The sequence below is a fragment of the Aspergillus melleus genome (genome assembly GCF_016097325.1).
Source record: "Aspergillus melleus strain CBS 546.65 chromosome Unknown contig9, whole genome shotgun sequence".
Taxonomy (NCBI): Eukaryota; Fungi; Ascomycota; class Eurotiomycetes; order Eurotiales; family Aspergillaceae; genus Aspergillus; species Aspergillus melleus.
In genome coordinates this window covers 362,556-389,365 of record NW_025763378.1, presented here as the reverse complement: position 1 = coordinate 389,365, position 26,810 = coordinate 362,556, and the positions used below count along the sequence as shown (strand labels likewise).

The window sequence follows — 26,810 nt, the reverse complement described above, 5'->3', positions numbered from 1 at the left end:
GCCCCACACAGTGACCTAACTAGCTTGGTCTTGACGCGAAACTCCTTGAATCTCTTATCGTGAAAGCCTTCAGAACCACAGCCATGCTATGTCGGAACAAGCGTGGTCGAGATTAATCGACGAACACCCGATCGGACACGGGCTCGATTCTTTTCGCGCTTCCTTCAACTTGATCTGTGCTGGTATAGGTGGTGACCTTGATCATCTTGACCTAGAAGGTGAGATAGGCAATCCGGGTACGAGGTCTTCTCTGACAGCCCCTGCAGATGCTCAAGATCTCACGTCCAGCCTACTCACTGCTCTTCAAATCCTTCCTATCACCCGTCTCCTGCGATCAAAGTCAGGGAGAAGCACCGTTCGAAGCGACCTCCTGAGAATCATATCTGCTGTCGCCTCTGATAGCTTCGATTTCAACCGTATAAAACCTCTACTAAAAGTAGCAAATTTCGGAGAAGACACATGATGCAGTGATATGGGATCTAGTGTCTTCCATCGCTGTTGAGCCTACACCTCCCCGCCCGGCTGCCTCTTCCTCAGAGCAGACGCCATGGCAACACACAACGAGCAGCCTCGTAAACTCGTCAGAACCTCATCTGGACGTAGATAGAGCACTTAAATTCGAATTTGGACCCCTTTATGTCGGTATTCCTAACGTTTGCGAGACTTTCTTTGGAAGTGTGCCTGGTCTTGAGGCAACTGCTTTAGAAGTCTTGCGCAGATGTACCGAGGGCGAGGACCCGTTATTTGGCGAGGAGGGTTGGACGGGTTGGCCTGCGGAGGCCAAAGAAAGCAGCGTTCTGGCATGGTTTGGTGGTCTGATCCCAAAACTTGTGGCTTTTGCGGAGGAATATCATTCAATCTCCACACATGGCCGGAAGTTGTTGGCCCAGCCGAAAACTCCACTTGCAGGCTCCATAGGTAAACGCAGCATGGACATAGGTTTCGTGGCTAGTCAGCCAGGAGAAGAATCTACTTATAACTGGTCGCATATACTCATCCCCGGTGAGTTGAAAAGCAACACAGCTGCGGACAAGGCCTCAATGTCGTGGATCGATCTCGCGACCTACGCCAGGGAGGTGCTTGCCGCCCAAGACACCCGCCGGTTCGTTTTGGGCTTTACCCTCTGTGGATCCTTCATGAGAGTGTGGTTATTTGATCGGCTGGGTGGGATTGCTTCCGAACGCTTCGATATCAACAAGGCTGGTAGTCTGCAATTCTTGATGTCAATACTCGGATTTCTTTGCATGGACCGCGAAGAGCTTGGCTTCGATCCTACGATTATCGCCATCGATGATGAGAGGTATATTGAAATTGTACGCGATGGTCAGACGGAGCAACTCATTCTGGACGAGATGATGAAACGTACGCGCTGCATTGCTGGTCGCGCAACGACTTGTTGGAAGGCTCATTGTAGAAGCGACCCACATACCCGACTGGTTATCAAAGATTCATGGCAGTACACTGATCGGGATGAAGAAGGCGAAATACTACAAGAAGTGACTGACAAGGCTGTGGTCAACACAGCTCGTTACTACTATCACGAGACTGTCCAGGTCGGCGGTGCAGATGACGATATTCGAACCAATATTCGCAAAGGCCTAGAGGTAGTACATGCTACGAATCATCGTCAACCGCGTTCATTGTTCCTGTCAAGTACGAATGCCGCGAAGATTCAACAGAAAGGTCGCAGCAGCGGCACTGGTATGAAAAGGCCGTCTAGCGAGACTGAAGCCGTTTTCCCGCCGAGTAAGCGATCTTGTTCATCACCTTCAGCCAAGCTTAGCATCGACACATTGTCCAATAGGGTCCATCGGAGGGTCATCCTTCGTGACTATGGAAAGCCGATCTACAAAGCAAAATCTCGAGCGGCTCTGCTTGCTGGGTTAGAAGGTTGCATCGAAGGACATCAATCTTTACTTGAGTGCGGTTTTCTTCATAGGGACATCTCCATTAATAATCTTATGGTGAACGACGACATAGGGAACCCATCCTGGCCAGCCTTCCTAATTGGTCTAGACCTTGCCATAAGACAGGAACGCAATGGCGTGTCGGGAGCACAAGGAAAAACTGGCACAAGGGCTTTCATGGCCATCGGCGCATTACAAGGCGACCAGCACTCTTTTATGCACGATCTAGAGTCTTTTTTCTGGGTGTTTTTCTGGATCTGCATTCATTATAAAGGCCCAGGTGAAAGTCGAATAGTCGAGCGCTTTGAAAAGTGGAACTATGTCGATACTGAGGAGTTGGCGGAGCTGAAAAAAGGACAAGTCTCTCATGAAGGCGATTTCATGAAGACAACGAGTCAATATTTCACAGCCTACTATCAACCTCTGATCCCCTGGATCAAAAGATTACGGAATGTGGTGTTTCCCAATGGAAAGAGGCGCGAAAGCGAGGACAAAAGGTTGTATGGTGAGATGAGAGAGATTTTCCACAGTGCTCTCAATGACCCACAGGTGCTACGAAGTGATAACCCTCCGCAATAGTATACCGTTACTCCAGAACATTGGGGCCTTTGTCTAGAAGTGGATTGTTTATAGTTTTATTTATCCCTTTCCTTTGCAACGAGCCAAAGCCACCAGGCTATAGTTAATAACCCTGAGTACACACCATCCGCAAAACTTCCATCACAAGTTCAAATACCTCTGCAATGCATGATTCCTTACCTCATCCTGTCCAACAAGCTCCTGCCCATCAACACTAACCCTCTGCTTCCAAAACTGTTCCCCCGGGTTGAAAAAGACATAGATCCCCATCGAAAGCACCATAGGCAGGGCATCTAACGCGAGAACAAACCGCTCATTCGTGATAAGATACCCCCTCCACCCTTCTGTCAACTCAATCGAGCGGTACACATTCCGCATGATCATCATCGCCGTAGAGAAGACGGTTGCGGTAGCCACGTAGAACAAGGGGAGATTTGTACGTAGCTCGGACGCACCGCGGTAGATCACAATGCCGAGAAGGAATGAGAAGATCACGGCTGCGACTAGCTGGGTGATGATACCCACGACCATGGTGGTTGTGCCTACTTGCATCGAGATCCCGCTACTGTATGCGGAGCCGGCGAGGCCGCCGCCGACGGCTTGGGTGATGAGACAGACGGAATCAATGATAAAGCATATGACTAGGTAGGTCTTGGGTGGGAAGGGAGATACGTGTCGACCGATGTCACGGATTAGAACCCAGAGGGTGACGTAGATGCCTGCTTGGGTCCATGAGGGGCCTGTGTTTCTTTGCGTTAGCGATCTAGGTTTGACGGCGGATAAATAAATAGGTTTAATGTGGTCATACCCATGATTAATGTTGCCGTTTGCATGAGAAAGCATGTTCGGGAGTATGGACATCGGTGACTGATGCTCCGCCCGACCCAGCCGATGATCTCGAGTATCGCGCCGACGATGAACAGAACAGTCCAGAAGGCCCGAGTTCGTAGCACATGAAGCGTCTGTCCGACAGCTATAGCCGTGAATAGAAGAGTGAATGCGATGCTCCATCCTAGGCTTGGTTGGTAACCGTAGTTCCCTGGACTGACGCTAGGGTCGTACGGTGTACAGGGAGGGATGTCAGGGAGTTGGTACTCTGACATGATGAAAGCGAGAATGATATGAGCGTAGAATTTGTCGAACATACTGATGATGAGCTCGGAAGTGCTATATCTACCTTTCTCACCGTACTGGCATCTGGAACGGGATCTCTGATGGCAGTGTTGGAATTGTTTAGGTGGCTCCGTGATCCTGAAACGGAGCACTTCCTGCGAGCCAATTAGTACATGGGAATATACAACATTCAACCTACCTGAGAGGCGTTGGGGGCTTTCCGAGATATTCGAGAGGATTGAACCCCAGTCTAGCGCCCGAGACACGCCCCTCATTAACTGTTCGTATCGCCCAGAACGGAAAAGGTAGCGGTCAACTAAGGGCGCTTGGACTGGGACCGGCAAATGGGATGAATCTAGACGTTGATGCCTATCTATACACTACGCCCAAATAGGCAGCCATCGTACTCGCGAGGCCAGTTCTAGGCGATGTGAGAGTCGGTATGGGGCCATAATATGCAAGCTTATAATAAGATAAGCCAATCAAGACCCCTAGCGTCAGCCATCAAAATAATAAACCTGCTAACCGCCAAAGCTAAACCCGCTCATTTCCGCTCATGGATAGTGGAGCTGCACTAAGAGGATATCATGGCTACGGCCATTGAGAGAGCTTCCAAGTATACTGAGTGGGTTCGTTCGGGCTTGCGCATTGACCGCATCGGATAATGCCAACTTACTCCGTAGCCTAGCTATCACGGACCTGCTAGTTTCAAATGGTCAATATTAGAACCAGTAGGATACTATGGAGGATAGAGTGAGGTTGACAAAGGCCAAAGAGAATGTTGTTGCCTGACTTGATCTAGGCAGTCATTTGGGTGTAGTAGGATAGCACATCGTTTCACACGGATAATTGCCGCTCTGGAGCGTCAGGAATCATGTCATTCTGATGCGATATAGATACCACGTGATCGCCCATTTTTCCATGTTAAATGGCTCATGCACGCCCCTTCCGTCTCTGCGCATCTCTACACCTCAAGTCTATATTCTCTTAACAGTAACTCATGTCGTCTTTGAAGATCGCCATAATTGGGGCCGGCCCCGCCGGCTGTCTACTCGCACGCATCCTTCACCTTCACGACATCAGCGTGACTGTCTTCGAGGCAGAGCCGTCGCTTGACGCTCGCACTCAAGGCGGGACTCTCGACCTGCATCCCAAAACTGGCATCGCAGCTTTGAAGGCAGCAAACCTGTACGACGAGTTCGTCAAGCATGCGCGATTCGACGGCTCAACACTCACTGTCTCCGACAAAAAAGCTCAACCTTATTTCCAGCTCCCTCGTATGTTCGCGTCTAACCCCGAGATCGATCGCCTCGAACTTCGACAGCTGCTTCTGCGGTCCCTTCCCGACGGACTGGTACGATGGAACCACCGTCTTGAACGGGTAGATGAGCACGAGCACCTACAATTCGCCCACGGCATCGAAGAAGGATACGATCTGATCGTTGGCGCTGACGGGGCTTGGAGTCGGGTCCGCGCGGCGATAACGTCCACAGAACCGGAATACTCGGGCTTATCAGGCTTCAATTTATCTATCCCCAATGCCAAAGAAAACGCCCCTGAGGCATACGAGCTGGTGAATCGCGGATCATTATTTGCCTATTCCGACGGCAAGTCCATTATGGGACAGCAAATGGGCGATGGAAGTATCCAGGTGGCAATGTACTCACGGCAAGATGAATCTTGGGCGAAAGGGATGCGGGCCAAGGAGCCATCCAGGGAGGAAATCTGCCGAGAATACGAAGACTGGGCGCCGGAGCTGTTGGACATGGTCCGAAAGACAGTGGGCGATATGCGGATCATGGCATTGTATATGCTTCCCGTGGGAACGGAGTGGGAGTCTCGACGGGGCGTCACTCTTGTCGGTGACGCGGCGCATCTCATGACACCATTTGCCGGCGAAGGGGTCAATATCGCGCTAGAAGATGCAATGAAACTGGCCGAAGCGATAATAAGCACGAGAGACCGGGATTTGTACGCTCAGCTTGACAGCGTGGTGCGATATGAGAAGGAATTGATGGATCGAGGGGGCAAGGCGCAGGCGCTGACACAGAAGCTCATGGGATTGATGTTCTTCACGGAGGGCGCACCGCGAGAAACTATTCAGGATTGGATTATTGCGCGGGCTTCCTATGACTGTGATGCTAGGGTAAGGCCGCTGCTATACCCATTTCTAGTTGCGGGAGTATATGGGATTTATTGTGTTTTCAAATTGGTTGTCTGATTCATTATTCTGTTACGCGTTGTAGGTAATATCGATTAGCTCATGGTCATTCCGAGTTATCTCTCAGATTGCTAGTAAATTTTGATACTGGATCTAATACCGCTGCGTGCACAAGAATTGATGGCAGGATTAACCAACCAACCTCAAAGTAGAAGGTCCCGTACGGTAATTGTCTCTATACCCAGTTGATTTAGCTTCGTCGTAGTCAACTCGGATCACTGTCTGTTATATTTAACGCAATTTGTCGACGAAAGATCAGAATTTGCCGCCAGTCGAGGTGTTCTAGAGCCTTCATTTTGCTCAGGGGCCTATATTGATGCTTCCAAGCATTTCGAAATTGTGATAATAATGACTAGATTGATAGATATCGTACGATAGTCTAAAACCGTATTGCAAGTCGGCGAGGCATAAACATGGTTTATATGACCCGAAATTAGGCCCAACATGTTATGAGTAGCTCAGTTCCTAGAGGAATCAATGATTTCAAATGAATGAAGGCTGACTAATAAGTTTGCTAATAAACATTCTTGTTATAGAGCGAAATCGAAGTTAGGTATGGCTGGGCCTATACTCACATAAGCAGGTCCAGAAGTAAGACAGCACACTCCCTTCGAGAAGCAAATCCTGTCCTACAGAGAGTAGAACCGAAATGTGTCTACATTTTAGCATATTCTCCCCGGCCCCAAAGCGGATCTGAGATGGGTCTCGGACATATACCCCAAGACCTTCAACCACAAGTTGAAATTGTACTGGCTTAAGATATTCCTCACATCAGGAAAGGCTCTTTAATAACATTAGAACTAACTACTGTGCTGACGCCAAGACTGATTAGCATTCCCAATACGAGCCACAGCAATAACGCATTTGGGGGCTCAGCTCGAACGAGCGTTGCATTTGGCCGAATCTGGAAATACTTCTAGTTAAGTAGAAACCCAATACGTTCTAGCTCGTACCTAGAAGAATTTTATTCGAGCTACGTTGGATGGAGGTCTTGGCGCTGCGTCATTTGCATCTGCGGCGCGTTCGTTTCACCACTGGCGGCCCCCATTGCTGCTAGCCAGCCCTACAAGTCAGCATGCTGACACTGCCCGGTTGTATGGGTGGATGTGGTATGCATAGACGGACGTTGTGGCGCTGGCATCTGACGGCGCTGGCAAAAAGCGCATTGTTGAACCCGTTCGGGAGAAATGGGGACAGAAAGAGATGACTGCGATGGAGTTTCAGCTTCCTAGTTGAGTATATTTAATATCGTCCAAAGCCCCGTATAACTTCAAATCCATCATCAATTCTACCTCAGTCTATTTCTTGCCTTATGTCAATTCATTAAGATCAAAGCACCGCATATACATAATATAGTTCGTCATATCTTCTATATCAAGAGCTACCAGTCAGAGAACAATTGCAAAGTTATATCACCTGATTCTTTCGGGAAATTATAACATCTGCAAATATGCACCCCCAACCTTCAACGATCGGCGTCGCCCTCCTTCTTTCTGCCTCTTCCGTCTTCGCTGGAATCATAAGGCCGCCCTCTTCCTCAACGCTCGATATCATGCGCCGTGACGCCCCCGAGGAAAACTCAATCCACATCCTTGATGATCGGTCCGCGATTCCATCTATAAGCGATAAGCACCTTCCACAATTATATGCTCGAGATGACGACGACGACAATGATGACAAAGACAACAATAACGACGATGACGATTACGATGACGACAATGACGACGACAGCGTGTTGGACAAGATCAGAGATAAAGCCAGTGACATTGGAGACGACATCAAGGACGGAGCGAGCGATATCAAGGATGATGTGAAAGATGAAGTGGACGACGTGTCCGACGATGGCGTCGGGGCTCTCCGGCCTGGAATCATCCTGCCGGGTTATTTGCTGCTGTTGTGGTGGCTGTCGCGGGAATATAATGTGGAACCTGTAAATGCATTGCGGGAAACAACATATAGAACGTTTTCAGACCGAGCGAACGGCAAGCTGATTGATGCTCATTTTTGTGTTTTTTTTTTTTTTTTTTTTTTTTTTTTTTTTGGCTGTTAGACTTATGTTCCAGGATGGGGTTTAGGCTGGTTGACCCAATATATGCGCGTTTATGCTTCAATTGAAGGAATGCTTTGGGGTATGGAGTAAGATAAAGTATTCTCAACTAACGCTTCAGGCTTCATAAGCCATGTCTTGAAAGGTACACGAACCACACAAAGAAGGTCTAATGGAAACGTGATGAGACAGGTATTAGAGATGGAGACAGCGACTTCGAGGGATGAATATGAACAAACTATATGCGCCGGAGGACGATCGATGCACATACACAAACGATGGAAGCTTTCATAACGATCGAAACAGCGAATGAAAGGCATCACCTTTTCAGCTCACCAAAAATCAATCAATCGCAGGGTTGCAGTCCCCAGCAACCTATTCCGGAATGAAGTCACCTTGAACTCTATGGAACCCTTTCTCGCCCGGAGTATCATCTCAACCTTTAAAGGGACATGATAGGTCTCTCGGCCATTGATAGTTGCTCGGAACATATTTTCCTGCCCCATATCCGACAGTTCGCAGCGTATACTAGCAGCCTCTCGGGTATCTGATCAAGATAAAAGTATTAGAACGCGATATAGAGATAAAAACCAGTGATGGAGAAGATGTGGGAGGGAATGGCTGTCTCATACCAAGATCACCAAATCGAGTTGGAGGAGGGTCCTGCTTTGTCGCGAAGATGCGGACTGTTTTTACGGGGGGTTCCCGTACAATGTGAGTGCAGGAAATGGTCTTGAACCTGGTATCATCATCTCCGTACGAATCCCCCTTTGTCAAAAGCCAATGAATCTCTTGTTCCGGCGGAAACCCAACAATGGCGTTGGGCTCAGACATATTCTCTATGCCAAATGAATATCTTGAAATCCGTCGTGTAGGGCCATGCATGTTACAGCCTCGCACAACGCCACCTTTTGCCACTGCCAAATGTCTATCGATCATAGTTAGAAGGTTTGGTTAAGCAAAGCACACGAATCAAACGAAAAAAGATCACAGACGGTTTATCCGGCGTGCAGATCCGGATTCCTCTGCTTTCCAGATGAGCATCAACCGTTGCACACAGATACGCCGAGTTGGCGAAACCTCCGACCAAAAATAACTTCTACATCCGCATCAGCTCAACATCTTGTCTAGAACCTAAGAAAACCACGACCATACGTTGACGGATTTTCCCCGTGTCTTCACCCTCGTCGCATCAATTTGTTCATCGATCATCCGAGTGATCTTCATGACAACTGGCTCCATAAATCCGAGAAGAACGGTGCTGGGTGTTTGGTTAGTAGATTTAAAGCAAAAATATTTCTCGTCAGGCATAAGGATGTGATCAATACCTGCTGAGATAGACGAGAGAGCTGTCTTTGTCGTAACAAGGAATACGGCCCCTGGTTGTCATGGCCAAGGGAAGATAAAAAACCTCTTCTTGCTGGGTGTTATCAAATTGACATTTTGCATCTTCGAAATGGCGCATAAACTCGCTCCCCAGACCGGTGAGATTTAATGGGAGCTCTGTAAAGCTCGATCCGAACTGGTCATTCATCCAAAGGTAAAAGTTTCGGTCTATAGCGGATGACCGACATAGACCGCCTGTAGCCATTCAGTCGGCATCCCATCAGAGTTAAAGAGGCTTCTTACCCATAGAGCTCGTGAGCTCGTCATATAAAAGTGGATTTGCATCAGCCACGTGGTAAGTCGTGAGGTCCTATGAGCTGTTAGTAGGCTTCCACAGTTTATGAGACACATCTGTCATTGTATGCCAGACTCACTACCGTACCGCCACCGCAGTCAACGATCATGAGGCAGTCGCCTCCCTGCCGCACAAACATTAGCCTGGGATAGAGGTAGACGGCCTAGGGTATACAGGTTCGGGTATGATACTTCTAGAATACTTCCAGAAAATGCTGTTGGTTCACCGACAACCAGGGCCATTGCGGCCTCCGGCTCAGTGAACCCTAGCATTGAAATCTTGGCATTTTTAGAGAAGCCTTCTTCCCCAAAGCCGGCTGCTCTGGCAACACTCTCGGTCGCAGAGATGGATTTTGCAGGCCATGTGGCCGGAAACGTGTAGACAATCTCCTTGCGCATGTTTGCCAGATTTGCCCCAAATCTTATCTTCAGCCGGGAATAGGCAAATTGTAGTACTTCCACAAGGAAGTCCTCGAGGACATTTTCGTGCGTTTTCCCGCGAGGGATTTGAAGAATCCTCATTTTTGTTGCAAACTCGAGAGCCTCGTCTTCGAATTGGTTCCCATCGGCGAGGTACAACTTTGTCCAGGAACAAGCAACCATTCCGGGTTCGACTCCGTAGCCCCATCGCACCGCAGGTAGGGGCCTATTTTGTTTCGGGTAAGCGATGCGAGTTGGCACCTTACCAGTCATGTCGCCGCCAGGTTGGTTAGGCCAGTCGTCTACGGTATGGATGCCTTCGATATTCATGTCATCACCGAGATATTTGGCGGCAACACCTAAGCAGGGATCGTTAGTGATCTGTGCGAATAGACATACGGAAACCAAGATGGTGGGGGACCAGGAACAACGAGGTAATACAAAGACATAAGAAGACAAATACAAGGAATAAGAAAAAAGGCAAGTGCTGAGAGTGGAATCTTTCAACTTGGGAGAAAATTTCCACAGACCTGTAAATGTCGTCCCCAAGTCAATTGAAATCACCAGGTCGGGTTTGGTATCCATGTCGAGATGGTGAGATTCTTGAATAAAGAGAGTAGTGGAAATGAAGGTCAAGGTCCCTAATAGAAGTTGAAGAAGATCTGAATAAATTGGCAGAGGGGTAAACGGTGAAAAAGTGGCTCGTGGGGGAGTAAAAAGAGCTGTACCCTCTTTTGCCTCTGTGCTTTCCCATTGCCCTAAAAAGTGTTGTGTTACTCCTACCACAGCAGAATGATGGACCTGGACTCCTCTCACGGCAAACGCTAAGCGATTGTACAGTACATCTGGGGCCTTCTGCTGTCAGGGTGGTCGATCCAATCGGTCAATGTGCCATCATGCAAGAGATGTGCAGACCCAATCTCTGATTAGGTACGTAGTAGCCACTTTTACTTGGCATTCGCTTTTGACCTGCCTACCTAACCCGTGAGGGCAAGACAACATCGGTGATAGTCGTTCAATACCCTCCTTTTATTGGATGCCGAGGAAGTCTGTAGACATTCCCCGACATTAAAGTGAAACCCTGTTTGCGTCGCCAATGGCAAAGGCTGGGAAGGTCTCAGCTTCTCACCGACATATCTTACATTCCTGCCCACTCTATGAGACCGTCTGTTCAGCTCGGCCAGAGTGGAGAAGCCCACGACATGTTGTATAGCAGAGCACCGGTTCCCAGCTCACCTCTAGTGTCATATGGCCTCAGTTCTAGTGAAACAAATTAATATATTACCTCTAAACCTCACAAAGCGTCTCAGGACTCTCTCTGCCAGAATCCAACGGCTTGATTCCCCGCCGCTGCAGGCAGCCGTTCCCTGACTCTAGAGAAGAAATTGTGCCGGAGCGACGACAAACGGATAGGCCAGCGAATCGATTTTCGTCAATGCGTCATTTCTGTCCATTGGCTGGGTTGCAGAGACTGCCTCCGTGAAACACTTGGGTCCGCAGCCACTGTAACCACAAAGAAAGTTCGCTCTCGGTGGCTTCAAAGGCTACCACTAACCAGCCAGGCAACCAAATGTTCTGTTCTTTGATAGTTCTATTATTAGTCCAAACAAAAGACTCTGTTGTTAGGAACCTGCCGATAGGACCCCTCCATCGGGAACTTCCTGCCAGGAACTTCCCGGTTCCTGGTAGTCATGTAACTCATAGCTAGTATCATAAGTAAGGGCTTCTCCCACACCCAGCTGCTGCACTCCAGGCAGCTTGTTCTTCGCTAATACATACCTACGTTCAACGGTTTGTTGCTTACAGTTGTTTTTCTTTCTTTCTTTTTTTTTTTTTTATTGTTTTGCTGTGAGAACCTACGGAGTACTGAGCTTGACCGGTCACTATTCAGGATAAATACATCGATCAAGTATCTCCTTCATTATCGAGACTTCAACAATCCTTTGTTTCTGCTACCATACTTTTGTGTTTCCTTCACGATCTTGTATCTGCCCATTTCACACACACGAACATTCTCACTCACTTACTCACTCCCTGTCTTTCCCTTTCTCTCTCACGTCGGTGCTTGCTTATCTTGTCGTATCTTTTGTGGATTCCCACTACCATTGCTGTTTCGTTTCCGTGTTCTTGTCGAACACCGATTGTATCATGGGCAACGGAAAGAGAACCAAGGCAGCAAGGAAGGAAAGTGCGGTAAGTCTCCAAGCCTGTAATACCGCCAATTGATTGGCTCCTGCTGATAGCCTGCGACCCAGAAAAAGCGCCGCTCCCCCAGACAGGCGAAAGAGCAGTCTGTCCCCAGCGCCACGGTTGCATCTCCATTCAAGCAACAACCTCCGGACCACAACAACGCCACTGAGCAGAAAGAACGTGAATACTTTTTCCCTGGACCCCCTTCTGACGAATGCCTCTGGTTTGGAACCGGCCCTGCCAAGCAATACAAGCGCTGGGGGCCACTGAACCCCAAGTGGGCATTCGACCTGAGGAGAGTTCAGAAACTCAGCGGATCGTGTGGCGTGCCCTGGACGGATCATACCATGGGTGCTTGGAGTAATATTGAAATGGATGAGATAAAGAACCAGTTACGCAGCTTCGCGTTCAACTGGACAATGCAGTATGCAGTTGGGACGGAGAATGCAGAGCCCGTCGAAGACTTGATGTCTGCAGATCAAAAGCAGGCTATCCTGGATGCACTTGATGGTTACTGCATCTCCAAGGAATGGGATACCTTTCTAGGATACCTCCCCCAAGAAGTTCACACCTTCCTCCCATCGTTGTTGACCCAGGCTCTGTTGTCCAAGGAGGCCTTTGACACCATCTTGGCCAACCCTTTCTTCTTCGTGGATACAATGGACAACCAGACGGATGAGATCCAAAGCGTGCCCCCACCATTGGGCTTGGAGCTGTATAAGACATGGAAGCATATCCGAAAAAGTGAGTTCCCCTTCAATACTTGTTTGGTGGTCTTTTTGGGCTGTTCGCTAACAACCTGGTCACCACACACGACAGTTAATATTGTGGGTGCTGAGGAGTGGCGCTGCAAAACCCTTCGAATGTTCTGCGACGCAAGAGCCAAACGCTGCTACAATGAGTCTGTGGTTCTGCGGAGCGTTCACCACCGAAAGTCGGCGGCGGAGCTCCTTGCGAAAAAAGTGCTGTCCGAATCGCACCCAGTGTATCCGCTGCTATGTCCTTTGACCGACTCGGATAAGGCACAAACGCGCCTCGATAGCTTAGTTAGGCTCTTCGACAGGATGGCAATCCTGGCTACTTGGGCGGGGACTGAAGAAAGGGGCCTTCTGCTCACGCCTATAAACCGACTCCCTGCTCATGATGAAGAAGAACCACTGTCTACCTCGCACTGGTTTAGTCGAGTTGCTGAAAAGGAAGTCTGCCTTACCGGCCGCTATCCTGTTCTCATGACTAGGCCTGCGGTCCATAGATTGTTGATGACTCCGGAACGCGGTATCTGGGAAGCCATGTCGTGTGCAGCCGAAGTTGTGGTCTCCAAGCCTCTTCAGCCCGACGAGATTACCGGGTTCCAGGATGACTCGTGCGAGAACTGGGACATTCCCCCATATCCCAATATCCTGGATCTGGCGTATCCCGGGAGGATCAGAACGTTCAAAGCTCCCCCAGGCAACATTAAGTACCCCCCGGAGGATTGAATCTGTCGGATCTTAGGGTCAAGAGTGGGAAATCGGGAGCATCTCGGGATCTAGTTATCTTTCCCAGAATACAATATTGATTTTTCTCTCTCATTCCCCTTGGCTGTAGTCACAGTACCTGTTTTTCTGGATCTAAGGAAGACAACGGTGTAAACTCTACCGTTGCTCGGTTCGCCCTTCCGTCGAGCACCTGGTCTCACATATTGACAAGTTTCCGTTTGGGAGAAGATTTGGCTCGCTCATCCCCTCTTCGTTCACCGCTAGTAACGCAGCTAGGTAGATGTAAGTAAAAACCCCATCATCGCTCTCTTGCCTCCCACTTTGACCAATGCCTCGGTGTGCATGGCACCTGCCACATGCCTTCTCTGCAGTACCAGCTTCAGCCTCCTCGCATCCGCCTCTAGTTGATCTGCTGCGTGGGGTGGGATGACTTCATCTTTTTCAGCGGAGAGCATAAGGATGGGAGGCGGCGAGCAAGTCATCGGTCTCGGCTTCGCAGTTCCCGACCCTAGTACCGCCGTCTGCTCACCAAATCCACCCTGTTTCATCTCCGCCTCTCTCGATCGGCACTGGTCCCTCCATTCCGCCATCCGTTCCAATGCTACCGAGATGTCCCAATTGTTCCAGAGGAATGGCCATAAATACCGATACGGCAGCCACTTCTGCGGATACAAGCTGATCAACATATCTTTTGTGCTGGACGTCGGAGTCTCCATAACCAGCCCGGTGATTGGCACCACCCCTGCCTGATCACCGTCTTCTTTCGGCATTGGCACCGAGGGACCTCCGCCGCCCTGACAAGCCAGATACGTCGCGAGAGCGGTACTCGCAACCGCTGATCCGAGGCTATGGCCCCAGAGAATCATCCGCAGGTCGGTGTCCGGCTCTACATAAGTCTTTGAGACCCAGGCCAAGAACGCCTGCGCGTCCAGCTCGATCCCCGACTGCGTCGCGCGACCCGACGACGTCCAGTATCCGCGGTAGGACAGTGCCGCCACGATATATTCAACGTGGTCATCCTCCGACGCTGACGTCACCGTGCGCAGCGTATCCGAGAGCAGCGGGAGCCGGAGAGGCGTCGATCCGCCATTTCCTTGGAAGTAGCAGATCACGATGCGTTTTTTACGCTTCGCGACCGTCTCCTGATTGCTGTGGCGAGGAATAGTCGTAGCAGTAGTGTCCGCATGGGAAGCAGAGGGGGTTTTCATGCGTCCCTCGCAAACTGCGAGTTTCGTCCCATCCAAACTCCGGATCTGCTTCTCCTCCCACTGCACAGGACCACACTGGGCTTCATAGTCGGCGATCTTTTCGGAACGCGCGAACGGCGGCAGCCACGCGATGTACAGGAGTTTGTCCTGCATGACCACGATCCAGAAACATTTCCAGGTCCAGAGAGCGAGAAGCAAAGCAGTGAAGATGGTGGGTGGGAGTAGTACGGTGGGAATGGCGTCTGTGAAGAAGGCCCGGCGTTGTCGGGGAACGCTGGTTACATGATGCTGTTTCTGGTGGATTGGAACTCTGGTGGTGGAGATGTTGGTGACGGTTCGGTGGTGTAAGCTAGATTGAACCTTAAGGTTGCGGAGTCGAAGCCAATGGTGCCGCGGGCGCGACAGAACGCATCTTCCCAGCATCAAAGGAGGACTGGAGAGAGGGCGAGTAGCCTTGATATATGGAGTGGGAGAGGAGAAGGTGAATTCAACCAAGGCATTTACGTTTACGGTCGGTGATGCATATCTCGGGATTAGTCATCACTGCATATTTGTACTGCATATGTCGGAGCAAGAGATACTCCGCGCCGGTAGCCGCCTCGATGGCTATCGATTAGGAAGGCGGTGCTGTGTCTCTCCGCCGCGTATCGTTTTAAGTGTGCAGTATATACCCTCCGAATGGTTAAGCTCAATGATGGACTTATTTCCTGACATCGTTATCAGGAATGGGATATGTGAACACAAACCCCAACACAACTACCACTGATACTCGCTCATACTAGGAGGCAGATCCTCAATCTTCGTTCCCCATGCACTTTCCTTCGCACCCAGCTCCAACTCCAAGACACCCCCCTCGGCAAAAAAGTCATGCCCGATCCAATTCTTCGTCCACGGCTTCCCATCCCGCTTGACGGTCTGAATGTAGATCGCTTTATAGCTGGAGTCGAAATTAATGTTCCGAATTGTGGCCATCTTCCCGGTAACTTTGTTTCGGAGGCTGATTTCCTTGAAGAAGGGCGCGCTGATTAGGTAGACATCTTGTCCGTGGACAGGAAATAGGCCTAGCATGCTTAATGCTGCGAATGAGCCCATGGCGCCGCCGTCATCATTACCGGGGATTCCGGAGACGGATGTATTGAATTGAGAAGGAATGTAGAAATGCGCTCGTTTCGTTGAAAGAGCGGGTCGGCCTGCGTAGTGATATTGGAAGACAGTGAGGAAGGCCTGCTCATCGCCGACATACAGGACTCCGGATTCGTGGAGATAGTTTAGCCGCGCAGTGAAGCTCTTTGGGCCACCGAGGGTTGTGATCAGCGAGCCCATGTCCTGTGGTGCGTAGCTATTGCAGTAAACCTGTTAGGCTTAGCTCGTTCATGAAGGGGAGCGAACGTACAATGTATAAAGCCAGCAACTGCCCTCATAGGTTTCGTGACCATTGGCATTCAAGTAGCACGAATCAAAGTTCATAAGAGGACTGCAGAGTATGGGATCTTGATAGTCCCATGTCCCATTGGGAAGTCGGGGCTGAACAAAGCCGGTGAAATTGGTATCCACGCCTTTGATGTATGACTTCTGGTCCTTCTTGAAAACATTCTTCCAGTTGGACGCACGTAGTGTGTACTTCTCGTAGTCATCCTCATGGCCCATCGATTGGGCCATCTCTGCGATACAGAAGTCGTTGTATGCGTACTCAAGAGTCCTAGATACGCTCCGCGTGCGCAATCCCCTGCCTTCTGTGTCCATATCATTTTTGGGGATATAGCCAATACTTTTCCAGCTGCGAAGGCCTCCTCGCCCTTCCACATCCCAGTTCGGGGGTTCGACTTCCGCGTCTTTAACGACGGCTTCATATGCGGTGTCCCAGTCGATGTTCTCCACCTTTTTCAGGTAAGCTTCGGCGATCAAAACATCTGCATTGGAGCCGCCTTGCGTCCAACCCTTGCAAAGCGACATGCGGCAATCGGGGAGGTATCCCTCGTGACGGTAAATATCAATTAGACTTCTGATCATCAAGGACTGAGAGGACGGGTCCATCAGCGTCAAGAGCTGGTGAACACCGCGGTATGAGTCCCAGATACTATCCCCGTGTTAGTGATTAAGATGACAATGTTACGGAAAGACATTCCTCACCAGTAGTAGCTATCATAGTACGGCTCATCGCTTTGCCACAAGGGATTTTCTCCGGTGTAGTCCTGAGGACTGATCATGGTGCGATAGATCCCACTCCAGAAAACCTTCTGAAAATCAGTTGAAACTCCACCCGCATCGACACTGATGACGTTCAATTTGTCTCTCCATGCGTCCTCTGCAGCAGAAACAGTTCCGTCAAAGTCGAAGTCAGGCTGCTCTTTCTCCGCATTCCCACAGGCTTGTTCCACGCTAATGAAGCTTACACCCACCCGGGCAAGAATAGAACTGTCCGTTTCTGTAGCATCGAATCGTGTATACGTACCAGCCGAATCCGTGCGTACAGCGCTTCCTTCTGCAATCAAGATGGTGTTTTGGTCAGGTACCACCGAATTCCTATTCCACGATCCTGTCTCGCGAACCGCGGCCCCTTTAAAGTCGACACAAAAGTGTAGATCATAGGTCCCCTGTCCAAAACTGGGATTGAACGTGCCGTTTCCAGTAAGCCTCCCAGTAGACCCATCCACCGAGGCGGCGCCTTTCGATCGCGATTGCGGAAGATCCATTAAGTCAACAAGAACAATCGGACTGAGTGGCTCGGAAACATCCTGAAAGCTGAAGCGGTACAGAGCCGACCGATTGGTAACGGTCATTTCAGCATGGACACCATTTTCCAGCTTGATGCCAAAATACCCAGGCCTGGATTTGGGGGAGTCTTTCTTCCATACTGTTGCTCTGTCGTTCTGCTGCCATTTGCATTTGCTCGAATCATTTTCCGGGCAACTGGGATGGACGAAAATGGGAAAATTGCCCAAAGAAGCTGCCTATGCAGTGTGAGTAATCAGGAGTCCATGTTTGATAGACCGTCTCAGCGACTTACACCCCCAGTTCCCGAATCATGCATATGAGAGAACCCGGTGACCTTCGTTGTGTCGTATGCAAACCCGCCTTGGTTTTCTCCTTGGGTATCGGCTACAGCTTTGGCCATGCCTAGTTTTCATCAGCAGCAGCGTGCGAAAGTTATTACGATCTAAGGACCCACCGAATGGAAGAGTAGCTCCGGCGAAAGAATGTCCTGGCGGTTTGTCTGGTTAGGCTCACGGCTATGCAGAAAGGTTCGATTGTAGTACCTCCATTGGCGGTTCCGATGAGCGGATCGACAAGATCCAGGACGTCAGCTTTGGTTTCTTCGCCATTCTGAGCGTATGCAATGCATGAAAGCGATAAGAAGAGTAGGGAAATGCTCTGAAACTTCGTAAAACGATAGTTTGATGCCATGTTGTGGATCGAAATGCAGACGCGATGTTACTTCAGGAGATATGGATCGTCCGGCTAGATGAAGATAGAAACAGGTATTTCTGCAGGAATAGAGCACCTAGGTCCTCAAGCATTCATTACCCAAGATCTGTAAAGGTCGGCTGGATTAACAACAAATAAACTGAGGCGTCACGCAGAACCACATTCCACAGTTGTTGATGCGGGGAATGGTATGCAAAACAAACTCAACCCACTGTTTCCAAATCCTGTGGGAAATAAATAGAAGGCGCCCTCGCCATGGATATTCTCGCCATGTTATTTCCCATTTATGAAACACGCGTGGAACCCCTCCCCATCGCCCGTTGAGCACACAGCAGCTAAGGCAGCGGCGATTGGCAGAGAAATTCCCTAGAATAGTAGTCCAACAGGCCGCGGTCACATCGTGCAGTGACTATATTGACGCATGTAACTCTGCAAGGGGGCGGAGTTCAGTCCAATCAAAGAACAATTCGAAAATCGGCTGCCGACTCAATTTTCTGCCCGCATTTCATACTCCGCAGAAGACCAGGGTGGAGTGTTTTCTGTAGAGGTTCAATGCGGGGCGGCCACCAAGGTCATAGAAATTAGTTGATCTTTTAAGTCAACATTACTTCAAGGTGTATCGTCGTTGTATCGTGATTGCCAAAAGACACGGGTTTCCCAAAGCATTGTAAACAGATGAAATGGCCAATGCAGGGTTGGCAAAAGGCACAATGCTGTGCACTGCGGGCGCCTAAAACGTCTCTAAATATAGTTTGGCAAGGCGCTTTCCGCGATCATCATACCATCATCAACATCGTGTCGGCGCCCGAATGAAGAGAGTGGCGCATGAGGGTAACAGGGGTTTAAGCGCCCGACCCTTGTTAATACCCCACGACTTGCGGTGGCATTGGTCTTTTCTAGAGACATGAGGTTTCTGCCGGACGCATGAGCCCAGAAAGATGGACACTTTTCCTTGATCCTTAGGCTAGGAGAATTCCAACAGAAATATTATGGGACAGGCTGCTCTGACGCGTTGAAAAAGCGCACTATCTCAGGACCCTTCGAAGAACTCCGCTGACAACGCGGCCCCGTGGCCTGTCCGCAAGTTGGTGGCTGGCTCCGACAAAACTTCTGCTAGTTCAGTAATTGATGGCCATGGCATAGTACCATAAATCAACTAAGAGCCCTCAAATCATATCAGACACGATCCTGTCCCATGCTTTGTCGCCTGTGTCGGCTGTCGTCCTCGGGGTATCTGTTGACAAATCCCATGACTGAGTGGTTATCATGGGCTCACGGGTTGGTAGTTTAGCATTGAAATAATCTCTCATGTTTGCGTTGTCATTTCGCAAACTTGCATTCTCCTCTCTCAAGTTCCGGATCTCAGATTGAAGTGGGCTCTGAGACTCTACAACCGCCATCATCGATCCTAATTTGGACAGAAGTTCGATCGGAAACTCCTGATTGGCCGGGAAATTTCCATTGACCATCAAAAACTCTTTGGCCTGGGAAAGTAATTCGGGTTGAATAGCTAGAGTATGCTCAAGCTGTCGGAATTGCCGCGGAAATGTGATAGACGCATTGGGAAGATCCCTAGCTGGCAATCCCACGGTTTCTATTGACCGATTCTGATGGAATGCATTGTACCCCGAAGGGCTACTAACCCGGCTGGAGCCGTGCACGCTCGGAGTGCTGCTCCGCGACACATTGGACGACGGAAGGGGCGTGTCAAATTGAACCGATTGATCCCATTGATTCCGTCTACACGACGGGCAGTAAAAAGGCCCACGAGGAAAGAACCCTTCAAGCGTTTGAAGGCAAGCCGCGTGGTAGGACCTACAGCAGGTCTCACAAGGGATCAAATCATCTGGATTGCGACAATGGGAGCAGATCAAGTTGTGTGGTTTTCCGACGCCTGAATGGTTTTAGCACGAACTGGATTTGGAATGTTCGGAATCAAATACTGACTGGTCCATTCATCGTATATCCGACGTTTTTCGGCCCCAGATACGCTACTCGACAAACTGTTCGCCGATGGCAAATGCCGCATCGATCGCTCGCGATCTAGACGGTGAAAATGAGGATGCGGCAGGCTGCCCTGCAGCGTCCGTGGCTGCGAAGTACCCAGAATGTCAGGTGGGGCTCGAAGCATTGCCAGCGACAACGAAGTGGATCTGCCAGAAGGTATCCGTAAAAGATAGACAGAAGATGAAACAATTTGAGGCGTCGATGATATACTCGATCGGGACCCGATAAAAAACTGGAAGAACGATAATCCAGGTCCCGTGCCGTGGCTGATTAAACTCGCCGAGTTTCCACCGAACGCCCTCCTTGCTCATTCACACTTTCTCCAAGAATGTCCTCGCTTTCTTGGATGCTGCATGCTTTGACGGTGTTACAGGGATACACCGTGAGATGATGGTTACAGCTGGTGCTCGTACCAGAAAACCTCACTGCCCAACTGTCTAGAGGACATTGTCCTAATCGTGGCAAGAATGCCCGGGGTACCGTCAAACAAGGCCTGTGAGCGTTGTAAAAAGCGGCATCTGAAAGTTCGTTCTTTGCGTGATTCACTCTCTCTCTCTCTCTCTGGTCTTACTAACCGCCATAGTGTGACGAGACTCGTCCGCACTGTCAACGTTGCAGCACTGCTGGCGTTCAATGCCCCGGCTATGTTCAGACTCGAAAGTTCATAGATCAGGGTGCCTCGGTACGGCGTCGATATGCGCCTTACCAAGACGGCAGCTTCCGGCCGCATGCACCCAAAACCCCCGAGGATGTAAGAGGCTTGGTCTTTCTTGGCAATGACCATTTCATGAATGTTGACATCTCAAAAGGTAGCTAACGACCCCGTGGTGGCCGTGAGTCGCAATCTGGATCATCATCCGATTAACAACGCCTCTCCTCGGTCGGAATTGGCACCTCCTACCCATTGGCCGCCTACCGGGGTACATCAGCCCGAAGTGCACTCGCCAATGCAAGATTTGAGAATCAGCTCCGCGATTGCGCCCCCGGCTCTCTCTGCGTCTCTAGCGAGCCACACAACAACCTCGCGTGTAGAAACAGGACCGGCTGATACGACAGGTTCCACCCAGTCGTACAGCGCTTCTAGTAGAAGTGTCGGCCCTAGTCCAGTTACTCCGATCAATGCCCTCAACGAAGGCTTTAATCATCTAGGCAATGTATATAGCGACTCCAGGCAAAAACCATTTTCACCAAACGCCGAGATGACGCAGTCTGCGAGCCCGTCCCAACGAAGCGAAAAGGAGGAGTTTCAAGACATCTTCTCTGAACTGATGACGGGAACCGAGCATGAAATAGCGTTTCTCATACGACATTATTCAGAAACCCTGGGACCTTGGTACGTATATCGTCCTGGGCGATGCAGCTTGAACTCTGCTCACTTCCCATAGGCTGGATCTCTCTGACTCAAACAAGTTCTTCGGAGCTTTTGTACCCATCCGTGCCATCAATGATTCGTTTCTCAGATTTTCCATTGCCGCTCTTTCCGCCAAGCATCTTGGGCGCATGAAAGGCGCGGCATTGCACGTTGGTAGTGGGATGTTTACTAGCCCCGCTACTATGGAAACGTACCCCAATTCGGCGCAGGTGGACTGGTTTCTCAAAGCTGCCAATTACTATTATCTGGCGGCTTCTCAAATGAACGCCAGCGTCTCAGATGCTTACACCTCTGTGTCTAGCTCTGCTGTTTTGGAATCGCCGGTCGAGATCGTTCGTCGGTGGCTGAGCCTGCACACGAAGCACCCACGGTCCCAAGCCCTCGCAGAAGAGCACGCAGCTGGCGAGTTCTGGAAGAAGACAGAAAACCTGCTAGCAGCTGCTACGGTTCTGATTCTTTACAAACTGCTGGATGAATCTGGAGATAACTGGCAATTGTAAGTTTCCATTCGATGCGTATCAATACCATGCTAACACCCGGGATTCCAGGCAGCTTCGTGGCATCGGACCATTATTCAACTCGTTGCTTGAACTACACCATTCTACTTCTGCTCATCCCACATTTACCCAAGGCACTGTGGCATCATTTTGGAACCTGGCTCGGCAAGATTATCTGAGCTCGTACTATACGCGATTACCACCACATTTCGACCACCAGAACATCCCACTATGGAGAGCCGCCGGCATACCCATCGACGACCAGGGGAATGTTTCATCTTCCAACTCCTCCAGTTTACGCTTCTCACCCGAAGACCTCTCGGCAAACAACCTCGTCTGGCTCTTGAATAAAGTCATTAACTTCCTCGCCGTGTCCAAGAAATCTCAAGTGGAACAATGGACCGGCCAGACGCCAAGCCCTTCTCCCCCGACCGCCACCACTTCCATAACCCCAACAGCTACCCACCCCACGACATCCACCTGGCTCAAACTCCAATTCGAATTCCAAGCCTGGCTCGAACGCATGCCCGAGACCTTCCGCCCCTGCCTCCGGCTCCAACATCCCAAGGACCTCTCCAAACTCCCCGACATCCACCACATGCCGTTCCCCGAGATCTTCTACAGTCTGACCTCCTGCGCCGCGGCCATGCAGCAGTACCATTTCGGACGACTCGCGCTGGCCCTCAACCGTCCCTCCGACGCCGTCAGCGGCCCCAGTACCGCATTCGATCGGCTCCAGGGGTATCGCGAGCTCACGAAGGAGGCCGATTATCGGTGCAAAGAGATCTGTGGCATCGCGTTGGGGAGGCCGCAGAGCGCGGCACGAGTTTATATGGTGCCGCTTCTTTATGCTGTGGGGCAGTGTTTTGAGAGTCCTGAGGAGCGGGCTATCGTGCGGGATTTGATGAGGGGCATAGAGGCAGATCTCGGTCTAGTGACGGCTGAGCAGGTGCGAAAGTTGCAGCATGCGTGGTGTCAGACGTAGGTTGAGAAAAGATTCTACGTTTGTTGGAGGGTGAATGTACACTTCTGTTTGTTATGTCCGTTGATATCGTAATGATCGTTAAATACATTGGAATCCCGACGGGTTTGTCAGTGACACATCGGATGTGCCAGAACTGCTCCGGGTGTGATTGACGGCAGTCGATAGGCCATACCGTGTACATGATACCGGATCTATGTCAGGCATGATAGAGTATCATCTCCCGGGTTTTGCCGGAGAACATCGAGAACCAGACTCATGTCCGCAGATTCACCAGACAGGGCCGTCCCAGCAATCCAGGTTCTGTAGAAAATGCCGTACCGTAGCATACCTTCCCCCTCAAACATCGTCCTCATCCGGATCATACAGATCCAAATCCAGCATCGCCTTGGGCTTTGGCGGCGGCGCAGCCGTCCTCCCGGCACTGGTGGCCGCCGAACCCGCATGAGCCGCCGCCATGGCCGCCTCGTCAGCATGCCGGGCGCCTTCCCCAGGCTGCACGGGCGTCATCGCATCCGCCACACCAGACCCCTCCGCCTCGCGAATCAACCGCTCCACCTCCCCGTCAGCGTCGAACCCAGGTCGTCCCTCCGCCGCGGCCAGCTGGATCTGGCCCATCAGGCCGCCGCGAATGCGATCCTCCATTGGATACGGCAGCATGTACACCTGGCGCGTCAAATTGGCCGACTCGTCCAGCCAGGCGGTCGCGTCTTTCGTGACGGACGAAACCGTCTCCACGCCGGGTCCTCCTTCTGTCTCTGTGCCGTTGGCGTTGACGTTCGCGTTGCTGTTCGTCCCTGTCATCTCGGAATCCTGATTCTGATCTTCCTGCTCGATCCGTTTCCGCGTCTTTGCTTCGTTCCCGTGGATCCCCTCCGCTGCGTCGGCCGCCGCTTGCAGATTGTATTTGCTGATGCGTCGCGCGAAGTCGAGAAGGAGTTTATATTCGACTTCCTTTGTCCTGCGGAGGCCTGTACGACGGGGTCGGCTTTCTTCGTCAGAGAGATCGCTCTCGTCCTCATCATCGTCTAAATCCGAATCACTATCCTCGTCATCCTCGTCGCAGGTCGTCCGGATCTCGTTCTCGTAGTGAACCACGTCGCGAACGATCGACTTCACGCGATCTTCGAGACTCTCGGCTTCGGCGCGCAGTTTGAGAATCCGGGCGTAGTTCGCTTGGTGCTGGCGGAGGGTTTCCACGGCGGAGGTGAGCGAGTCGTCGGCGTTGAGGAGGCTCACGGCCGCGGAGGGGGCGCCGGCGGCGGTTGGGGAGGTGGTGAGGCTGGTGATTAGGGCATTGAGTTTAGATTCAAAGTCGGAGAGCGTTGCTTGGAATTGAGCGTTCATTTTGAGGGGAGGGGGCCTGGGAGGGGAGGTGAAGTCCAGAGATGTCATGGAGATCGAACTGGAGCTGGAGCTGTTGGACAAAGAGAGGCACGTGATGTGGATGGGTATGGTCACGTGTGTCTTACCGAATGGACCAATCAGAGGGCAGAATGGCTAGTCACTTGGAAGGATTGCAATCCTGGTGCTTTTGGTGCTTTGGGGTATTGATGGTAGGGGTTGGATATGCTCGAGCCCATTATTGGCATGGCACTCTCGTCTTCCGGTTAGACGCTGGTCCATCAATCATCTTCAAGGATAAATTCTCAACTCCTCTAAAATTGCCGATGCGGGGTCATGTCTACTTCTGTTTACCCAACACATAAGCTGACAGTTCTCCTCTTTCTACCCTGGGCTAGCAAAGTCCAACATTACCTTCGTTCTCTTTCTCCCTTTGTACTCGCCTGGATCTCGATATCACTACTTCTACCCCGATCATGCAATCTCCAAGCAGATCCCGAGCATCGCCAAGTGGAGACATTTAAAGACTGCTGGATCGTCCTTGATAAAGAACCGAACCCTCCCCCAAACAACAGCACCAACAGCACCTATTCAACCCTCCCCTCTACCACATCCACCATCAGAATATTGTAAAGATATACTCACGATGACCTCCTCCCCTCCCACTTCCTTTACCCCCGCCAAGTCCCTCGGCCCCGACATGACTCTCCAAACCCCACTCTCGCGCTGCGGAAAGGGTCCGGGGCTAGTGCTGCTACGCCCGCAAAGTCATGCATCTTGTAACGACCAAAATACTGGGCTGGATCCGGCTCCATTGCAGAAGTGGGCCGAGGAGAGCTATGCCGTGGTGCAGGTCACCATCAACCCGGGTGACGAGTCGCCACAGGAACGGGTAACTCGAGCGGTTGACGAGCTACGTTCTTTGCCTGAGTGTGATGAAAAGCATCAGTTGGGGCTATTGGGTCTGTATCATCCTTCCAGTCAGGTTCTGCGGATTGACTGGTGAGAACAGTTTACGGCTCGAGGGACGACTACCCTCCCTCCTTCACCACCTTCCTTCGCGAAGTCGCGCGGTCTTTCGCAGCCGTGCTGTCCTTCTCCGATTACAGCATCCCCAACGTCCCCGTGCTTCTGCATCTTGCGGGCCCAGTTGGTGACCAGACGCACTCGCAAGAGACGAAAGTCTACTCGTACCCCGAGGCCTCGTCCTCTCAGTTCATCGTCCCCGGACATGCCGATTTCATCGCCTCGGCGGCCGGAGTCGCACATACGCGATCTCTCACGTTCGTGAAGAAACATCTGGACGGACCGTATTTCGATCTCGAGAAGATCTGGGAAGAGCACACGTTCTACGAGTTTGACGAGCGGTCGGTCGAAAAGACCATGGCGACGATGGTGCAGGAGCCGTATGTGAATCACACGACGACGGTGAGTCAGATATCGTGGTTCTTGACATGCGAGAGAGAAGAGACATACTCACTGGTTTATAGCTGACAGGGGGCATTGGGCGAGCCAAACTCAGCAATTTCTACCTCCACCATTTCATCTTCCAGAATCCGGCTGATACCCAGCTCGAGTTGATCAGTCGCACGGTCGGCGTGGATCGCGTCGTAGATGAATTTATCTGCCATATGACTCATAATATGCAGATTGATTGGATGTATGTCTCTTGACACCCACACAAGGATCCAACTAACTCTGAAAAGGATCCCCGGAATCCCACCCACCGGCAAACTTCTCCACGTCCCCTTCACAGCGATCGTCAACATCCGCGGCGACAGGCTCTACCACGAGCACATCGCCTGGGACCAAGCGACGGTGCTGGTGCAGCTGGGCTTGATGCCAGAGTATCTGCCCTATCCGTATGCGCTGGCGGACGGGAAACTGCCGGGGCCGGGCAAGAGGTTCGAGTATCGTGTTCCGGCAGCGGGGGCTGAGTGTGCGACTAAATTGCAGAATGAGCATTCGGTGGAGTCCAATGGGATGTTTGCGTTTGATATACGCGAGGTGGGTGCGTGAGGTTTGAGGATGGGATTGTCTTTTGGGATTTATGTTGAGATAGTATATTTTGGCTACACAGGCGAGGGCAAATTGCTACAGGGTCAGCAAGTATGTGTTCCTCGTGCAGTAGTACCGTAAATACTCTCGAATCACGGTTACTACAGTGAATCGACATCAATGTCTAAGCTCCTACGGAATCCCTTTCTGTGACTAGTTTACAGGGTCTGATAAACAGAACACAGGCACCATAGATCAGGCCCGCCAAGAGCAAGGCTTGGCGCTCCTTTTCCGCACATCTTGGCGTACCGCAGCACTTCGCGATATTCCCATCCCTAATT

General features: G+C 50.9%; 12 protein-coding genes across 13 annotated transcripts; 7 read left to right on the top strand and 5 right to left on the bottom strand.

Moving 5' to 3' along the window:
• Positions 1–88: 88 nt before the first annotated feature.
• On the top strand, positions 89–463 carry LDX57_012819 (uncharacterized protein; the record flags this gene model as incomplete). Its single annotated transcript, XM_046094570.1, has 2 exons — positions 89–218; positions 267–463. The coding sequence occupies 2 exons, from the start codon at positions 89–91 to the stop codon at positions 461–463; spliced, it is 327 nt and encodes a 108-aa protein (XP_045950549.1).
• A 466-nt stretch (positions 464–929) lies between these two features.
• On the top strand, positions 930–2,486 carry LDX57_012818 (protein kinase family protein; the record flags this gene model as incomplete). Its single annotated transcript, XM_046094569.1, has 1 exon — positions 930–2,486. The coding sequence occupies one exon, from the start codon at positions 930–932 to the stop codon at positions 2,484–2,486; it is 1,557 nt and encodes a 518-aa protein (XP_045950548.1).
• A 141-nt stretch (positions 2,487–2,627) lies between these two features.
• On the bottom strand, positions 2,628–3,631 carry LDX57_012817 (RTA1 domain-containing protein; the record flags this gene model as incomplete). The annotated part of the gene is made up of 2 exons (XM_046094568.1): positions 2,628–3,226; positions 3,295–3,631. The coding sequence occupies 2 exons, from the start codon at positions 3,629–3,631 to the stop codon at positions 2,628–2,630; spliced, it is 936 nt and encodes a 311-aa protein (XP_045950547.1).
• A 968-nt stretch (positions 3,632–4,599) lies between these two features.
• LDX57_012816 (FAD-dependent oxidoreductase) lies at positions 4,600–5,820 on the top strand (the record flags this gene model as incomplete). Its single annotated transcript, XM_046094567.1, has 1 exon — positions 4,600–5,820. One exon carries the CDS (start codon positions 4,600–4,602, stop codon positions 5,818–5,820), a length of 1,221 nt encoding a protein of 406 aa, XP_045950546.1.
• Positions 5,821–7,270: 1,450 nt separating this feature from the next.
• On the top strand, positions 7,271–7,997 carry LDX57_012815 (uncharacterized protein; the record flags this gene model as incomplete). The annotated part of the gene is made up of 2 exons (XM_046094566.1): positions 7,271–7,750; positions 7,989–7,997. The coding sequence occupies 2 exons, from the start codon at positions 7,271–7,273 to the stop codon at positions 7,995–7,997; spliced, it is 489 nt and encodes a 162-aa protein (XP_045950545.1).
• Positions 7,998–9,479: 1,482 nt separating this feature from the next.
• LDX57_012814 (Hsp70 family protein) lies at positions 9,480–10,552 on the bottom strand (the record flags this gene model as incomplete). Its single annotated transcript, XM_046094565.1, has 4 exons — positions 9,480–9,563; positions 9,628–9,672; positions 9,740–10,326; positions 10,498–10,552. 4 exons carry the CDS (start codon positions 10,550–10,552, stop codon positions 9,480–9,482), a joined length of 771 nt encoding a protein of 256 aa, XP_045950544.1.
• A 1,258-nt stretch (positions 10,553–11,810) lies between these two features.
• LDX57_012813 (uncharacterized protein) lies at positions 11,811–13,725 on the top strand. Of its 2 annotated transcripts, XM_046094564.1 has the most exons (3): positions 11,811–12,160; positions 12,223–12,901; positions 12,977–13,725. In XM_046094564.1, exons 1-3 carry the CDS (start codon positions 12,116–12,118, stop codon positions 13,633–13,635), a joined length of 1,383 nt encoding a protein of 460 aa, XP_045950542.1. In that variant the 5' UTR covers positions 11,811–12,115; the 3' UTR covers positions 13,636–13,725. The 2 variants fall into 2 exon arrangements, with proteins under 2 accessions (XP_045950542.1, XP_045950543.1); XM_046094563.1 differs by having other exon boundaries at positions 11,811–12,901.
• Positions 13,726–13,907: 182 nt separating this feature from the next.
• Positions 13,908–15,266, bottom strand: LDX57_012812 (uncharacterized protein; the record flags this gene model as incomplete). The annotated part of the gene is made up of 1 exon (XM_046094562.1): positions 13,908–15,266. One exon carries the CDS (start codon positions 15,264–15,266, stop codon positions 13,908–13,910), a length of 1,359 nt encoding a protein of 452 aa, XP_045950541.1.
• Positions 15,267–15,599: 333 nt separating this feature from the next.
• LDX57_012811 (glycoside hydrolase family 92 protein) lies at positions 15,600–18,248 on the bottom strand (the record flags this gene model as incomplete). Its single annotated transcript, XM_046094561.1, has 6 exons — positions 15,600–16,182; positions 16,237–16,920; positions 16,974–17,794; positions 17,851–17,960; positions 18,013–18,045; positions 18,101–18,248. 6 exons carry the CDS (start codon positions 18,246–18,248, stop codon positions 15,600–15,602), a joined length of 2,379 nt encoding a protein of 792 aa, XP_045950540.1.
• Positions 18,249–20,610: 2,362 nt separating this feature from the next.
• Positions 20,611–23,623, top strand: LDX57_012810 (uncharacterized protein). Its single transcript, XM_046094560.1, has 5 exons — positions 20,611–20,800; positions 20,860–21,027; positions 21,086–21,609; positions 21,662–22,144; positions 22,197–23,623. Exons 1-5 carry the CDS (start codon positions 20,744–20,746, stop codon positions 23,128–23,130), a joined length of 2,166 nt encoding a protein of 721 aa, XP_045950539.1. The 5' UTR covers positions 20,611–20,743; the 3' UTR covers positions 23,131–23,623.
• LDX57_012809 (uncharacterized protein) lies at positions 23,467–24,474 on the bottom strand (the record flags this gene model as incomplete). Its single annotated transcript, XM_046094559.1, has 1 exon — positions 23,467–24,474. One exon carries the CDS (start codon positions 24,472–24,474, stop codon positions 23,467–23,469), a length of 1,008 nt encoding a protein of 335 aa, XP_045950538.1.
• Positions 24,475–25,117: 643 nt separating this feature from the next.
• LDX57_012808 (uncharacterized protein) lies at positions 25,118–26,490 on the top strand (the record flags this gene model as incomplete). The annotated part of the gene is made up of 4 exons (XM_046094558.1): positions 25,118–25,433; positions 25,484–25,899; positions 25,962–26,131; positions 26,178–26,490. 4 exons carry the CDS (start codon positions 25,118–25,120, stop codon positions 26,488–26,490), a joined length of 1,215 nt encoding a protein of 404 aa, XP_045950537.1.
• Positions 26,491–26,810: the final 320 nt, after the last annotated feature.

Bases quoted from the DNA above. Each gene is read 5' to 3' on its own strand.
- LDX57_012813 (XM_046094564.1), top strand. From the start codon at position 12,116: ATGGGCAACGGAAAGAGAACCAAGGCAGCAAGGAAGGAAAGTGCG. The intron at 12,161-12,222 runs GTAAGTCTCCAA...CCTGCGACCCAG, and splicing joins CAGCAAGGAAGGAAAGTGCG to AAAAAGCGCCGCTCCCCCAG. The intron at 12,902-12,976 runs GTGAGTTCCCCT...CACACACGACAG, and splicing joins ATGGAAGCATATCCGAAAAA to TTAATATTGTGGGTGCTGAG.
- LDX57_012810 (XM_046094560.1), top strand. From the start codon at position 20,744: ATGCCCGGGGTACCGTCAAACAAGGCCTGTGAGCGTTGTAAAAAGCGG. The intron at 21,610-21,661 runs GTACGTATATCG...CACTTCCCATAG, and splicing joins TCAGAAACCCTGGGACCTTG to GCTGGATCTCTCTGACTCAA. The intron at 22,145-22,196 runs GTAAGTTTCCAT...CCGGGATTCCAG, and splicing joins TCTGGAGATAACTGGCAATT to GCAGCTTCGTGGCATCGGAC.